The following is a 17,706-nucleotide window of genomic DNA, read 5'->3' as shown; positions in this document are numbered from 1 at the left end:
AAAATACAAAAATTAGCCGGGGGTAGTGGCGGGTGCCTGTAATCCCAGCTACTCGGGAGGCTGAGGCTGAGAACTGCTTGAACCCGGGAGGCGGAGGTTGCAGTGAGCCAAGATCACACTGCTGCACTCTAGCTTGGGTGACAGAGCGAGACTCCATTCAAAAAAAAAAAAAAAAACAGCTCATATTCTGAATCCTCTCACTCTCGGAATTTCTCTACAAAATTGTATGAAAGTAAACAAGCCATAAAGAGGAAAGAATATTAGAGTTGCCACTGGGAAACTTGGAGAGAATGACTGATTGGCAGTTCTAATTCTGTACCCTGTTGTTTTCATTTGATACGCGGGTACTATTGGCCTTAGAAAGTACTGGTTCAGGCCGGGCGCCGCGGCTCAAGCCTATAATCCGAGCACTTTGGAGGCCGAGACGTGCGGATCACGAGGTCAGGAGCTCGAGACCATCCTGGCTAACCCGGTGAAACCCCGTCTCTACTAAAAAAATACAAAAAATTAGCCAGGTGTGGTGGCGGGCGCCTGTAGTCCCAGGTACTCGGGAGGCTGAGGCAGGAGAATGGCGTGAACCCGGGAGGCGGAGCTTGCAGTGAGCTGAGATGCGGCCACTGCACTTCAGCCTGGGCAACAGAGCGAGACTCCATCTCAAAAAAAAAAAAACAAAAGAAAGTACTGGTTCAAGCAGTTTGCGGCTCCGCTGACTGATTGAAAGTTATACTACCGCTCTCATGGGACATCAGCATGATCTTGTGAACTGTGGATGGGAATCTGCCACCAGTTCTGACTGTAAATTCTCCTCTGCTGCCATTTTAGTATAAGGCCATAGGCAAGTCACTTAACCTTTGGTGTCTGAGTAAAGCTAACACCTTAGAAGAGTAGTGCTTTAGTTAATGTTTATAAAGTAAACAAAAATTTCAGGACTCAGAAATAGGTCTTAGTATCTTCATTCTTAGTAGTTCTTGTATTTCATTGCTTTATCATAGTAACTTAACTATTCCCTTTATTTCATAGAAGCATACCTTTTATTTGCACCATCATCCAGGTTATGAAAACTCTGTAGTCTTGACTACTCATGTTCTAGTAGTCTTTCACGAAAGAAAAACGTAGTTGTAGTAGAATTATTCCTCCTGGCTTGAAGTCAGAGTCTACAATACAGCCTGCCTTTGCTTCTCCTATCCCATTTCAAATTATGTATCAAGGGCATTTGTGTCATTTTTTGGTTTGAGATATTTGACAAAAATGTCTTTTACTTTTAATATTTTACTGTTACTAGCATTTCCTTTGCTATCCCCCTTAACAAAAATAAATGTTAAAATTACTGTGCATATCTCAATTTTTAAAATCTGTTTAGAATATTCTAATTTGTAAGTTGCATAATTATGGAATTGACTGTCCTTGCCCTTTACCTTTGAAATCCTCTTCTTGATCATATTAACTATAAAATGTATTTGTAAAATGTAGTAAGTGATATGACAACCTTTCTGTGCTGGATATACCAAAGAAAAGCTTCATGTTAGCTCTTATGGAAAAATTAAAAGTAAAAAGTATCAAAAATTTAAGTGAGTTGCCTAAATTTTCAAATTTGGTGACAAAACCAGAACTAATGATAAATGTCTAGTGTTTTGAGTACCTCTCTGCCTTTTTTGTGTGTTTTTGTTTGGTTGGTTGGTTTTGATTTTTGATTTTTGGTTTTTGCCTGGGCAACAGGATCTTGCTCTGTCTCGCAGGCTGGAGTGCAGTGACACCATCTTGGCTCACTGCACCCTTGACTTCTGGGCCTCAAGGCTCCTGAGTAGCTGAGACTACAGGTGCAAGCCACCACGCCTGGCTAGTTTTTTTGTATTTTTTGTAGAGATAGAGTTTTGCCATGTTGCCCAGTCTTGTCTCAAACTCCTGGGATTACAGGCGTGAGCTACCACACCTAGCCCTGACGCTGTTTTTATCAAAGAACAAAGCAGTTGGTTTTCAGAGAAGTTAAATAGCTCTGCTAAAGGTGATTTGTTGAGGCAATTTGTGCTGAAACCAAATGGAGATTCCAGGACTTTTATTCTTGCTCTGATATCTCTGATCCTTTCTAAGAAGCGCCACCAGTCTGCAAGTTAAATGAAACACATCTAAATACAATACTAACCCAAATAGTATAAGAATATGTGTTTTTATCTCGGTCACTCTCACTACTTCCTATATGTGGTATGTACTTCTAAACTTCCCAGTAATTGAACTTTCATATGTGTTATGCCAAAAGAGAAACCATGGCTTATGGAGCCTGAACTCAGTGATCTGAGAAGCAGAAGGCTGTGTGTTTGTGTGTTTCCAAGTTTAATTGTGCTGTCAATTTACTGAGTTAATTTGGGAAAGTATTTTTTCAGAAGTCATAGAGGCTAGATTTGCCCTTCAGGTCATGTTATCAAGCCTGCAGCCTACATTTTAACAGATCAAAACACTTGTGTATATTTTGAGATTTATTTTAGATCAAAACACTTGTAGGTATTTTAAGATTTATTTTAGGCCGGGCGCGGTGGCTCAAGCCTGTAATCCCAGCACTTTGGGAGGCCGAGACGGGCGGATCACGAGGTCAGGAGATCGAGACCTTCCTGGCTAACACGGTGAACCCCGTCTCTACTAAAAACTACAAAAACTAGCCAGGCGAGGTGGCGGCGCCTGTAGTCCCAGCTACCGGGAGGCTGAGGCAGGAGAATGGCGTGAACCCGGGAGGCGGAGCTTGCAGTGAGCTGAGATCTGGCCACAGCACTCCAGCCTGGGTGACAGAGGGAGACTCCGTCTCAAAAAAAAAAAAAAGATTTATTTTAAAGGACTTTAGCAGCAATATTCTTTTTTTTTCAGCCCTAGTAAAAGTTTTGTTTAATTCTAAGATGCCATCATAGTGAACAACCTTAACTTTAATGCTCCGTAACTATATTCAAAGCTTTTATGTAATTTTGTTTATAATTATACAGTAATTATAAATGTTTAGTACTAACCTGATGACAAACACTATTCTGTTGAAAAAGTTTTGCATTTAAAAAGAAAAATATGTGAAATCCAAGGCACTAGGCCATGAACCAATATCAGATTTTTAAAGAAAACACTTTATATTGAAAAAAAAAAAAAAAAAACAGCTAATGGGATCTTATTTCAAAACACAGCATATGTGAATTAATCAGTCTGAAAACAATAACCATAACTTAAAATCTTCAAGACAGGAAACAAAACAGTACATATACGTATATAGACACATATCTTTTAAAAATTTTTTATAATTAAAATTCCTCTATATTTATAAAAATGAAATCAGGTAATACCGAAAGCAGCAAGATTCTTCTTTTTCCTTTTGCTTTTAATAACCAATTCCAGTAGCCTGAATATAAATTTTCAAATTTTTCTTTTGGTAAAACTATATTCTTGAATTAAAGTTATGATTGAAATATTAATATGTCTATAGGAAAAGCTTTCTAGTCTATTTCAAAATCATGTAAATGAAAAGCAGTTTTAATATGTCATTGTTTCTTAAAATAATTTCCATATTTGCATAAAATGTACTGCTATTCTAAAGTACATTCCTTTGTTAATATCAACCCTAGACCTTAGAGAGTGCCTGGATATACCAAGCAGAATCTATTCTTATCAAAAGACTATAATCATCTAACATTTGAAGTATTACATTTCTAGCCTGCCTTACGGAAATGTTTAGAAAGCAAAGAACCCTTCTTTGAGTGTCAGTAAGTGAACAGAGAAATGACCATTTTCAGCATAAAAGCAGCTCATGGGTCTTGTAATAAAATATACATACATATATATACACACACACACACAAGATAGCATTCTGCTTTCATGAGAAAACTGAGCTAATCTGAATGAAACAAAAAGAGTAAACAGACTAGAAGCCAGATTGGTATTTTGCATCGTGTATGCTTGTTTGAAAATCTTTGCTCCTGAAGTAAATATTTGGCAACCACAGTGATTAGCAGTTAAAGCAATTTCAACAAAATAAGAAGTCATCAAAAATGGACTATTTGTCTGAAAGAGCAGTACTTACATTATAAAGATTGAACTTCATGGCTCATCACAACCATTTTCAAAATTTAACTCCTACTGTCTTCTTATAAATTAAGAGAATTTCATTTGTGTTCCATAGTGCAATGACAAAAAAAAAGTAAAAACAAAACAAAACATAAACCCTCATGCCTAAATTTAGAATATTGTGTTGTGTAGCAATCCAAAACATTCAGAACAAATTAAATAGTTTAACTTATGTGACAGGCAGATAAGCATTTCAAAAGCATAAGAAGTCCAATTATGTAGTGCATAATGTGGACAGGAGTAGAATCTTACATTATGCAGACATTTTCTAAATAAAAGCTCCCCGTAGGACAACTATATATAAACATAGGTAAGGTAAGCTCAGACTAGATCTGTGAACCTTTTGAAATCAAGAGTCTGAAACACAATACATTTTTCAGGTAGGCACCAAGTTATCCTAAAAAATTTTCATGTTGGTTATTCTGGCGTTGTTTTTTCATCAGATACTCTAGTCACATCAACAACTTACGTGATTTGCCAGGAAAAAAAAAAATTCCCCCCAAACCAAAATACCATTCTAGATCCAGTATACTTAAATATATCACCCTTATTGGAAGTGCTATTAGCATAGTCTTTGCAATTAGCCCAAAGCATATGTTTAAACAGTTCTTATAAATTGTTTTGTGATGTTCATATGTTTAATTCTTATGCCACCTGTTTTCTAATGAAGACAGCATTGTGCTTTATGTGAGAATGGAAACCTCAAAATAATCACCATAAAGCTTCTAGGACTTACGCGAGAATAAAGTAGGATGGTCCACAGATACAAGATGAAATCCACAATGTTGGAATTATAAGTGTTTAGAGCGTCCCAGACTAGAAGACAAGCCCAAACCACCATTAGAAGAATGAAATACGATATGGTCCAAGATGTATCCTTAAAGTTTTGTCCCAACCCTCAGTCTGAATTGTGAGAATTGACCTTTAGTTCAGTCCAGCCAGCAGAAATTGTGCAATTTTCTGTTGTATTTATTGTACAGACTATGTACATTCTAGAAGGTTCCTTTAGTGCTACACTGTTGTACTTTTTGTCCCAGCAATTTGAGGGTGTGCAAATTCCACAACGTCATCAATAAGAACAGGCCATGCTCTTTCTTTATCATAATTAGACACATGATCTGCAATCACTGTAGTGAAGTCTAAAAGAAGATTCCAAGTGTCTTTTGCTATTGATCGTTTATGGTGTTCCAACAAAAATTTATTCCATAAGTCTAAGAATTTAAATCTTCTATTAAGCAGTAAGTTCCAGTAGACAGTGGCCATTTATAGATCTACTCCTTTTTGTCCTGGATTCTTTGCAAAATTAAAAGTAACCTGGTAAAAGTCCTTAAATCGTCCTGGTTCTTTCCATTCTTGTTCCATCTTGGGTATCTGGGCCTTTAGTTTTTCTTTTTTTTTTTTTTTTTTATTATACTTTAAGTTCTAGGGTACATGTGCATAACGTGCAGATTTGTTACATATGTATACTTGTGCCATGTTGGTGTGCTGCACCCATCAACTTGTCAGCACCCATCAATTCGTCATTTATATCAGGTATAACTCTCAATGCAATCCCTCCCCCCTCCCCCCTCCCCATGATAGGCCCCGGTGTGTGATGTTCCCCTTCCCGAGTTCAAGTGATCTCATTGTTCAGTTCCCACCTATGAGTGAGAACATGCAGTGTTTGGTTTTCTGTTCTTGTGATAGTTTGCTAAGAATGATGGTTTCCAGCTGCATCCATGTCCCTACAAAGGACGCAAACTCATCCTTTTTTTATGGCTGCATAGTATTCCATGGTGTATATGTGCCAAATTTTCTTAATCCAGTCTGTCACAGATGGACATTTGGGTTGATTCCAAGTCTTTGCTATTGTGAATAGTGCCGCAATAAACATACGTGTGCATGTGTCTTTGTAGTAGAATAATTTATAATCCTTTGGGTATATACCCAGTAGTGGGATGGCTGGGTCATATGGTACATCTAGTTCTAGATCCTTGAGGAATTGCCATACTGTTTTCCATAATGGTTGAACTAGTTTACAATTCCACCAACAGTGTAAAAGTGTTCCTATTTCTCCACATCCTCTCCAACACCTGTTGTTTCCTGACTTTTTAATGATTGCCATTCTAACTGGTGTGAGATGATATCTCATTGTGGTTTTGATTTGCATTTCTCTGATGGCGAGTGATGATGAGCATTTTTTCATGTGTCTGTTGGCTGTATGAATGTCTTCTTTTGAAAAATGTCTGTTCATATCCTTTGCCCACTTTTTGATGGGGTTGTTTGTTTTTTTCTTGTATATTTGTTTGAGTTCTTTGTAGATTCTGGATATTAGCCCTTTGTCAGATGAGTAGATTGCAAAAATTTTCTCCCATTCTGTAGGTTGTCTGTTCACTCTGGTGGTAGTTTCTTTTGCTGTGCAGAAGCTCTTTAGTTTAATTACATCCCATTTGTCAATTTTGGCTTTTGCTGCCATTGCTTTTGGTGTTTTAGACATGAAGTCCTTGCCCATGCCTATGTCCTGAATGGTACTACCTAGGTTTTCTTCTAGGGTTTTTATGGTATTAGATCTAACATTTAAGTCTCTAATCCACCTTGAATTAATCTTCGTATAAGGAGTAAGGAAAGGATCCAGTTTCAGCTTTCTACTTAGGCTAGCCAATTTTCCCAGCACCATTTATTAAATAGGGAATCCTTTCCCCATTTCTTGTTTCTCTCAGGTTTGTCAAAGATCAGATGGCTGTAGATGTGTGGTATTATTTCTGAGGACTCTGTTCTGTTCCATTGGTCTATATCTCTGTTTTGGTACCAGTATCATGCTGTTTTGGTTACTGTAGCCTTGTAGTATAGTTGAAGTCAGGTAGCGTGATGCCTCCAGCTTTGTCCTTTTGACTTAGGATTGTCTTGGCAATGCGGGCTCTTTTTTGGTTCCATATGAACTTTAAAGCAGTTTTTTCCAATTCTGTGAAGAAAGTCATTGGTAGCTTGATGGGGATGGCATTGAATCTATAAATAACCTTGGGCAGTATGGCCATTTTCACAATATTGATTCTTCCTATCCATGAGCATGGTATGTTCTTCCTTTTGTTTGTGTCCTCTTTTATTTCACTGAGCAGTGGTTTTCCTGAAAAAGACAGGGCTGGGCCCACCCAGGGTCCACTTCCACTCAGCCTCATGGATTAAGGGGAAGCAGACAGGGTTCAGGTCCTGCCCGTCTGTGACTCTGCAGCCACTGCTTCTTGAAGCCTTTGTCTCTAAGCTTCTGTCCGGCTCAAACCCACTCAGGTGCCAGGGTCTTTGGACCCCAGGGAACCAGGCGTCCACATCCCCTGGCAGGAGTGGGAGGGTGACATGAAGCAGGAGGAGGCTGATGCACAGGCCAGGTACCAGCGTGTGATCAGGAGGAGCTGGGCTTCCCGACTGATGGGTAGAGCTTGCACAGGCTGGAGTCCAGGAGGAAATCCACTGACCTGTCAATGGGGTGGATAATGATGGGGATGGTCAACAGCCCAAGCGCAGTGGTGGTCCACTTGCGGACAGCCAGGGGCCAGCGGGTGGCAGTGCTCAGGACATAGAGAGAGGCGGCACACACGCGGTTGATGGTGAAGCCCGGAATGGCCACAGAGGCCAGAGCCTGCCATACAAAGGTGTCCACCACAGCTACGGTCACCCTGGCGCTGCGGCCTGCTTCGGGGCTCAGCACCTCTCCAGCCTTCTTGCCTTTGTCAATGGCATCCGGCAGCACGTAGGAGCTGGCCACGCCATAGCTCAGCCACACCACCGCCGCTGGCACAAGAGAGCGGAAAGCCTCGCCCACCTTATTGGCATAGCCCAGGTATCGCACCCACGTGTCCCGGTAGAGATCGCGCTCTGCGCCCCGCGGCTGTGGCTCTGACATGACTCTCCCGCCACAGCCTAAGCCACTGCAGCCTGTACTGGCTCCACTGCAGCCTCCGCCACTGGCACTCGGGTCGGCCTGGCCAGGACCCGCCCAGCCTTTAGTTTTTCTATGCTGTCACATCCTAATTCTGCCATGCCATCCATGAACTCCTGTTTGGAGAACTCACACTGTGTTGCTGCTCTGAACTTCCATGCAATAATCAACACACTAATGCTGGCTGGATTGAGTGCCAGGCCATCACAGAAATGCTATATACCATCTATTCCAATTTTATTCTCATGTTGAGGATCTTTGTATCTGTTGTACAGTTGTTCTAACTTCTTCCTGTCCAGTGATCCTTTTACACTCTCTTGTATATAAAGTTCAGGATTTTGGAAAAAATTATCTGTTACAACATCAAACTTCCAGTCATTTTGAGATAGACAACTTACTGAGGTTCTTTTCACTAGATTGTGTGAAGATCATAAACTGACGAACTTTATCCTTCTGTGATGATTTCAACTTGTTCATGTCGGTGTCTTCCAAGCCTCTCCCCTCCTCCTCTGGCTCCACAGCAAATGAGCAGCAGTATCCTTAAAGACTACAAGAAAAACGATGTTAATTCGTGAAAGGAAAACAACATCTCACATACACATGCACATAGAGAACTGTGACAGTGTACACTGATTAGAAAGATTTCTAGAAACCTATGCTTGCAAATTTAAATTGGAATTAATGTATGTTAAATACCAGATTATACCAGAATATCTGGAGAACTGTATACCATCCCTGTATCTCCTACCAAAAAAGAAAAAAAATAATAACTATTTAATGATGGGCCATAAGGCAAACGTCATGACAGTGGTGGTAATGATGAACATTTATTGAGGGCTTTCTTTGTATCAGGCCCTGTTTGTTGTACTTGCTTTGCATGTAATTGACCCATTTTCTACAATAGTCTAGTGAAGCAGTACAATGATTATTCTCATTTTACAGATGAAGACTAAGTAACTTTCCCAAAATCACATCAGAAGGCAAAAACAGCCTATAGCACAGGTTGGATATACCATAAAAATGTATTTCACTGTGTTCCCTTTGTCCTATATTGATGGATTTTAAAATTGTACACACGATCTAGTGAGAATTTATTTTAAAATTTGAGAACTTCACAGAAATTTCTACATTTTTTAACCAAGAATTCACATTAGACCTTGAATAATATTTTTAATCCCTGTTTTTCAATGTATGCTTAAATCACCTCCTTTTAATTACTCTGGTTCCCTTTTCAACAGTCTGCCTATAATTACTTTAACCAGTTTCTAAGAGGGACTTGTTAATATGATTGAATATTTGTAACTGCTTTATTGTATCGCTCTACAGTGCCCAGTTGGTCGAGTGTTTGCCTTTTTTGTATCAACTGCTTATGCATCTTCTCAAGTTTTTATATTATGCTATATAAACTAATGAATTAACCATTTGTTTCCTCACATTCTCCCATAAAGCTACAATAATTGAAAATAATGAGAGAAAGATCAGATTGTTGATCCATAGGGAGAAGGAAGAATAACATCATAATTATAAGATAACTCTATAATAAAAGTTAAATGCACACTAGAATAGTTTCTGCATAGGTGTACTACAATAAACACATATACATACACACATACACACACACACACACACACACACACATTTTATGTTCCTCTCTCACTTTAAGGTTTACCTCCTTAGGTTAGCTTTTTGGCTTCTTTCACTGTCTAACCACCAACACCACCACCACTGATGGGGCCACCTGAATAGCAAGCTTTGTCCATCTACTGGTTCTTTTTGAAAACTTCAAACTTTTAGAAGTAATAGGCAATCTTAGAGGTACCTTGCCTCAAGATAAGGAACTACCGATTCCCCCAAAAGATAGCAGATATCTCCTCTTTACTATTGAGGAAGAATGTAAAGATCTGTCTTCCAAGGTAAATGTTAGTATAGATTGAATTCATATTCCATTGCCCTAGTGGAAGTAGCCAGCACAGCTGCTTTGAAAGTATTCTGGGTGATTCAGTGTGCCTGAAAGGAAGACCTTTAAGGAGCTACGTTCCGGTGGATACGTTTCCATTGTTTTATATAGTCTTGGCTCTAACTTTAATACGGGAGCTTTCATTTTATATTATTTTCCTTAACACCCAAGTATTTTTTTTCTTTTAGTGAAAGCAAGTTTATTAAGAAAGAAAAGGAATAAAAGAATGACTACTCCATAGGAATGAGCAGACAAGTCTTTTTGATCTACCGAGTTTCCAGTCTTTCTTCTCTTTTGCATGTGAGATACTATGTAGACTCCAATTAATGTCACAATGTTCTAGTAGGCTTTATCAATTGTCATATGTGCTAGCCAAAAAAAAATAACTTTAATCAACTGCATAAATAACAGGAAGAAGTATATGAATTGTATGGAGATGCCTTTCTTCATTTAGACAACCTTCCTATATTTGCAAAAACAAATCTTTAATAGTTTATTGGTGGGACTTCAAAACAATAATTTGACCTCTTAATCTCTGTAACAACTTCTGATAAGCTAAAAGCATATTACATTTCACATAGCTAGTATTATATTTTTCCTATAATTCACAGATATTCTGAAAATGCATTTTATCTTCAATCTATTTTTTTAAAGTATATTGACAGATAACCTTAAGATATGTATGAGCCAAGTGCAGTAGCTCACACCAGTGATCCCAACAGGGGGAGACTGAGGCAGGAGGATCACTTGAGGCCAGGAATTTGAGAACAGCCTGGGCAACAACAAAGTAAGACCCCATATCTACAAAAAATAAAAAAAATCAGTTGGGCATAGTGGCACTCACCTGTAGTCCCAGCTACTTGGGAGGCTAAGGCAGGAGGATCATTGGAGCCCAGGAGTTTGAGGCTGTGGTGAGCCATGATTCATGCTGCTGCACTCCAGCATGGGTGACAGAGTGAGATGCCATCAAAAAAAAAAAGATGTGTGTGTATATTTATGGATACACACAGTAGAGTCTGAGAATAGGAAAGAATAAGGGAAGAAAAAGAAGATATAGCGATGTGGGTATTTTTCATTAAAAATTATTTTAAGTGAAAGGTATTATGACTGTAAGCTGGTTCTATATTTTCATTAACAAATGATTCTCATTTGTAGTAGATGAAAAAGCATAGGAATATTTTATGATGCCAGGAAGTAGAATTGCCATGGAGCAGAGTGTTTACATGTAGATGCACTAAGCACGGACTCAGTGTGTTGGTGATGTATTAAAGAATGTCAGTGTCATTTAAACAAATGAGTTTTAGAATTGCAGAGTTTAAATACATTTAGCAATGAAAATAGTCCAGGTATTGCTGAGTTAACGATAGAAGTACTTGGTCAAATCCTTAATGCAATACTTGTACGAAATGTTTTGATATAGCAAATGGTAGATAAAGTCTTTCGTGTATTTTTGTAGAATCTTTTCAGATTTTTTTTGCAGCTTATAATTAGACCAAGAAAACATTCTCTTTAAATAGACAGTACTGCACAAGAAGCTTCAGAAAGCTTCTAATCATTTTGAGAAAAAGATGGGTAGATTAGGCCGGGTGTGGTGGCTCACGCTTGTAATCCCAGCACTTTGGGAGGCCGAGGCGGGCGGATCACGAGGTCAGGAGATCGAGACCATCCTGGCTAACACGGTGAAACCCTGTCTGTACTAAAAATACAAAAAATTAGCCGGGCGTGGTGGCGGGTGCCTGTAGTCCCAGCTACTTGGGAGACTGAGGCAGGAAAATGGCGTGAACCCGGGAGGCGGAGCTTGCAGTGAGCCGAGATCACGCCACTGCACTCCAGCCTGGGCGACAGAGCGAGACTCTGTCTCAAAAAAAAAAAAAAAAAGAAAGAAAGATGGGTAGATTATAAGTAAATAATTTGTGGATATGTTTCAAGGAACTATGAGCATTAATACTATAAGCATACATTTGGGGTCTTTTGTATCATCTAAAGTATGCTGGAAACATATTAACTATAATGACACTGTTAAGGTGACTTGAGTACAATGCTTGGGGTATATAGATCTCTATGTCATAGGCAAATCAATATTTCACTTTTTTCTTTTTAGTTCTTTTACAGGAAAGACTGGAGAAAGATTTTTTGTTTGTAGAGTCTTACGATGTTTTTAAGATTTTCTGCCAAATCTGAATTATCTACAAACAAATGTAGTTTATTTATTGTAAATATTAGTGTGACTTTATCAATTTCATAGAGATGAGGGTGAAGTCTAATTCAGGCTGGCCAGACTGCCAGGAGTTCATATTCTGCCATAAGAACCTGATGAAGCTGTATTAATGGATGACTATTTAAAAACAAATAGTTCTAAATGAACTTAATCCTGAATGGTTATTCTTCCAAATGCAAAGGACCACACAATGGTGCAGAATCCTAGTCCTAGATAATCCAAGCTATATTTTATCTCCACAGTCGAACACCCAAAACACCACCTAAAACAAAGCACCATTCTCTGCTAGGGAAGGATACAGAGCTGATGCATTTAGTTTTCCCAAAACTAAGACAAATGTGTGGATTTTGAGGTGTTAAACACCTTTACTTACTCTTGTGGATTTATAGCCAATCTCCCTTCAAGGACTATAATATAATTTGGAAGGCTGTTTTCCCCCTGGGTGACTTTACCTGTAAGCTTTTGTATAACAATTTGGTGGTGGTTTATTGATGATATGATGCTATTATGAAGGATCCTTCTACCCCCTGCTCCTCTCCTCATACCCACATAACAACCCTTTTCCCGGTTGGAGCTGTAGGAAATGAGTAATGCTTAACCCATTTGTGTGATCAATTCACTTAAGCAGCTACTGTGAAATGTTAATCACAACTTTAATTTGTACTGCATTAGCATTTTGATTAACTTGTAGGCTTGCTAGCACACTTGAAGCGCTTTTACTCATAGTTACAGCTCGGAAATGACTTTTTGATTAATTAAGTTTGTTAGACAGCAGCTGAGCTTCCTGAATGCTAACCTTCTGGGGGTAAAAGTTCAGGAGAAAGTTACTATGAACAACTGTTGCTATTGAAAAAGATTCTTATAAATGTACTTATAGCATTTTAATTATTGACAAAATATTGTATCATTACTTGCAACTGACCTGAACCTTTAGAGGAGTGTACTTTTCTGTCAAGAAAGCTTTTTCGGGTTTTCCCATCATTGTAAAGCTTCTGGGAGCTCTTGAACTAAATAGTGCATTTTCTAGCAGATGTCTAACAACTAATGTTTTAACAAGCTGCCTAGGATCAATTTCCACAATTTTTTAAAATAAACTTTTTGTTTGAGAATAGTTTTATATTTCCAGAAAAGTTGCAAAGATAATACAGAGTTCCCATACAAAATAGAACCTATTTTTCCTCTAGTATTGACATCTTAAATATATTGGTAAGGTACATTTGTAACAATTGATAAGCCAATTTTGGCAAATAATTATTAACTAAAGTCTATGCTTATTCAGAATTCTTTAATTTTTACCTAATATCCTTTTTCTTTTTAAAATTTTTTTCTTGATATATAATACTTGTACCTATTTTGAGGGTACATATAATATTTTGATACAGGTATACAATGTGTGATGTTCCCTAATGCACTTAGTTCTATTCTAGAATCTCATTGTGGATATCCCTTTAAATTCAGTAGTCATTTCTCAGGCTCCTCTTGGCTCTGACAGTTTCTCAGACTTTCCTGTTTTTGATGATCTTTCCATAGTGTTTTGCATTCTTGTGATACTTTATATATAACAACTTTGTTTTTATAAATTAATGTAATTTTTCTCATTTTGGCATAAATAAATCTCTTTCTTTTAAACTCTGATGACAATATATCATCCCCATGTCATTTAATTTGAACAGACATGTATCACTTCAACCTTTGTCATGATCTTATTTTCTCTTTTTTTTTTTTTTTTTTAAACAGGGTCTCACTCTATCACCCAAGCTGGTGTATAGTAGCCTCAGCCTCCTGGGCTCAAGCGATCCTTCCACCTCAGACTCCAAGTAACTAGGACCTCAGGCACATACCACCACACCCAGCAATTTTTTTTTTTAATGAGATCTCACTGTTTCCCAAGCTGGTCTTGAACTCCTGGGTTTAAGTGATTGTCCTGCCTTGGCCTCCCAAAGTGCTGGGATTACAGGCATGAGCCACTCTTCCTGGCAGTGATCTTATTTTCATACATTTATTGTAATCCCTCTACTAACACTAGATACATTAAGATGATGACAAGAGATATGAGGAAAAGGAGGAAAGGTTTCTTGAAGAGGAGGAAGGATAAAGGGAGAAGACAGAGTGTAAGTCTAAAGAATACTAAGAAGGGGAGAGAAGCTGGAGCAATCCATCCACCTCCATGCATACACCCTACAGCCACAGATATTGAGGACACTAAGGATTAAATTGACGGATTTCTTAAACTGAAGTTTAGATTTTAGGGGAAATTTTTAAATAATGAGCCTTAGAGTTAGATTTTATTATCCACTTTTTAACGTACCTCTTTATGTACATTTAATGATGCAGATTTTCTTTTAGTAGCCTAGGTCAGTGATGCTCTTTCCTTGCAATGAAACTGACTTAATTTTATCACAGTGCTCAATGTTCCTATGTTACTTTTGGATTATTTAAATCCAGAATTCAGTTGTGTTTCAAAAGATAAGTGCCTGAAGATCAAATGTTAAGATGTAGTTATAACCAAATGGTAGATTAAAATTATCTTTAAAATTTTAGAGTTTCAAAAAATATGTTGATAAAATTTACCCACGGAGACAATAATCAATTAATACTTAATAATTTTGTCTGGAGTTCGCATTTTTCTGCTACGTGGGAAACGAGGTCAGATGTCAGCCACCTCAGATTCTTTTTGAAGCAAAACAGAATATGCAGAAATCAGCACACTTAATAAAATACAGTGTAATGAGCACATGTATGAAACTGGAAAACCAAAATCAAGCCTTAACTTCATCACTTGTTTACCAGCATGACTACATAGTCACTAAACTTCTTTAAGCTTAAGTTCCCCTTTCTGTGAAGGGGGGTAGTATTAATGCCTGCCTCATAGTTAGTATTGTTGAGTATTAGATGAGAGCCATTAGTGAAAGTGTTGTATAATCTGTGTAATACTATACAAATATTTTCATCACACCATATTGCATACTCCCTACACTGTCTGACTTTATATAATTCACTGGAGCTTTTTACAATAAATTCATGGGATTTACTTGATGTGAAATATAGAAGATACGTTGTCAAGCTTAAAATGTTAACTTTTTAAAGTATAATCTGCAACTGTGGAAGATAAGAATAAAAGTGTCTATAGGTTTGGATAAATGTATTATTTGCAGAAATACTTACACAAATATAAAAATGTGGTTGAATTTAAATGCTAAGACCAAGCCTGTTATGCTTAGGAAATTCTTAAAATTGATTCGAAATAGATGTTAAGGACATACAGTGTATCCAAGTCATAAAGGATACCTTTGGCTTCAGGAACCCCACACCTTTAAAAATTTCCTTACAGCGACTGCCCATTTTCTAAACTCTAGAGGGGACCAGCAGAAGTCCCTCTTTTCTGTGAGTTCTTGCCCACATACCCTGGAAGCAGATAATTTATCTTCCTTTGACCCCAGAAGGGTCTTTTCTCTGTACAGCTTATTTCCTGCTTAGTATATGCTACCCCTAACCTCAAGGATATTACAGGGTTTTGCTTTTTGTTTGTTTTTGTTATTATTGTTTTATTTTGTTCTACCCTTGCATGAAGCCAGGTACTTCAGAAGTTCTTAACTTTTCCATATAAAGATGAGGTCTGAGATGTGTTTAGTATGTCTATTTTTGAATTTTGCCTCTCTCTTTCTCTCCATCCCCACTCCCATTTCTCTCTCTCCCTCCTTCTCTTTCCCTCTCTTACCCTCTCACTCAGATACAGGCGGGCACACACATCCCCTTCATTGTAACATTCAACTTAGAAACTCCTGAATTGGCTGCTTCTTCTTACTTCCCCAGAATAAAAGTTCTCCAACCATTTCTTTCTTCTCAGACTCCTGCTTGTATCCATGTTTTGTTTTACTTTCAGTGTCCATAAGATTATTTTCTCAACTATCTTCTAAACTCTAGATCTCTTTCCTACTTTCCTCAAACACCAGTTCCTAGTCTTCAGCTCCATCATAGTGGGCTCAACAGATGACCCTTTTATAACATCATAATTACATACATCCCATATTCCTAACTGTTATAGCTGAACTACTTTAATCATTAACTCATTGATACCACTTGGTATCAAGAAGGTAGTGATTAAAGTAGGCCAAGGATTGTGGTCTCTCTGACCACAGCATCTTTATCAATCAGTTTGACTGAACATTTCTGTTATTCTGATCTGGAATCTCTTATTCGCTTCCTGATTCCTCAATTTAGTCCTCAGTTCCCTTAGTTTATGACTTCATTTGCTACCCTAAACAGCATTGACACCAGAGTTGGCCATTTCAACAGTAATGTCACTGGTACCCTAATGTTTCTCACCTCCCTAGGTAACTATCGACATTTGAATTCTCAACTTTCACATCTAAGTTATGCATACTTATTATTGCTGGAAACAATCACAGAACACTGCTAATTGTTTCTACTACAAAGTCATGCTGTTGAAACTCACAGCTGCTCTAGTTTTTATTCACGTCTTTAATTCTCTCCAGTGCTCCTTTATGGTACTTCCTCCCAGCAAGAGACATCGCCTCCAACTTACAGAGGTGACTGAGACTCTCTAATATGAGTGCCGTCAATTTCCCTTCTCTTAACCTCCGAGCTTCTCTGTCTTCATTCACTCGCTGTGAGTGAGGTCTCCAGGGACCAGCAGAAGCCCCTCTTTTCTGTGAGTTCTTGCCCACATACCCTGGAAGCAGATAATTTACCTTCCTCTGACCCCAAAAGGGTCTTTTCTCTGTACAGCTTATTTCCTGCTTAGTATATGCTACCCCTAACCTCAAGGATATTACATTCCACCTGGAAAAATAGAAAGTAAGCTCTGTAAAAACAAATGACTATATAATATGGGCATATTGGCATTTTATTGTTGAAAAATTAAAGCTTACAGAAGACAGAAACCATTAAAAAGCACCTAATCAAACTCCTTGATTTATCAGATGAGGAAAATGAATACTAGTAGTTACGTGATTTGCCCAAGGTCTTACAGCTAATTTAAAGGCACAATACTCTAAACTCTCAGGCTAACCCTTTTTCTAGTATACCACACCCTCCTTTCAACCAGTACATTTATTCATGAATCATACTACTGATTACACTTCATCCAGACTTATTATTTGCTTACATTCTGTCTTGTCAGGAAAACTTCACAAAATTTCAATTTATCTAGTGTGCACATTCCTCATAGAATCTTTAATTCTAATTTAGGGCCCCATTCGAAGTCTACACACCCTCCTCCTCCCCGTGAGCTTCACAGGCAATATATTATATTGGTTAAAGCAAGCCCTTTCAGGTCAGGTTCCCCAGAACTGCCGTCAGCTGTACCCATTTACCAGAGCTATGCAACCTTAGGCAGTGTCTTCATCTGAAAAAGGGTTCAAATTCAAAAACTTACATTAAATGGTTAACAGAGTGTTTGACAAATAGTAGATGTTTAACAAATGTCCATCCTAATCACAACTATTTCAGCAGTGCCTATGAGACTCCCTTAGCTGCCCTCCCCCTCCCTTTCCAGGTGTCATCTCC

General features: G+C 38.1%; 2 protein-coding genes and 1 pseudogene across 4 annotated transcripts in view; 1 reads left to right on the top strand and 2 right to left on the bottom strand.

The window, feature by feature from the left end:
- The window catches only part of ASCC3 (activating signal cointegrator 1 complex subunit 3), a 392,749-nt gene that overhangs the window by 360,787 nt on the left and 14,256 nt on the right, over nt 1–17,706 (top strand). The gene's annotated exons all lie outside the window — the stretch shown is intronic.
- Nucleotides 5,039–8,531, bottom strand: LOC117097130 (annotated as a pseudogene).
- LOC117097132 (mitochondrial fission process protein 1-like) lies at nt 7,170–8,054 on the bottom strand. 2 transcript variants are annotated; one of them, XM_033234698.1, is made up of 2 exons: nt 7,772–8,054; nt 7,170–7,538 (listed from the first exon to the last, which is right to left on the bottom strand). In XM_033234698.1, the coding sequence occupies exons 1-2, from the start codon at nt 7,964–7,966 to the stop codon at nt 7,350–7,352; spliced, it is 384 nt and encodes a 127-aa protein (XP_033090589.1). In that variant the 5' UTR covers nt 7,967–8,054; the 3' UTR covers nt 7,170–7,349. The 2 variants fall into 2 exon arrangements, with proteins under 2 accessions (XP_033090589.1, XP_033090587.1); XM_033234696.1 differs by having other exon boundaries at nt 7,170–8,054.

This window comes from Trachypithecus francoisi, unplaced genomic scaffold (assembly GCF_009764315.1).
Source record: "Trachypithecus francoisi isolate TF-2019V2 unplaced genomic scaffold, Tfra_2.0 Lachesis_group15, whole genome shotgun sequence".
Taxonomy (NCBI): Eukaryota; Metazoa; Chordata; class Mammalia; order Primates; family Cercopithecidae; genus Trachypithecus; species Trachypithecus francoisi.
Note: the sequence above shows the minus strand (reverse complement) of the source record. Positions and strands in the feature narration are given on the sequence as shown.

Bases quoted from the DNA above. Each gene is read 5' to 3' on its own strand.
- LOC117097132 (XM_033234696.1), bottom strand. From the start codon at position 7,966: ATGTCAGAGCCACAGCCGCGGGGCGCAGAGCGCGATCTCTACCGGGAC.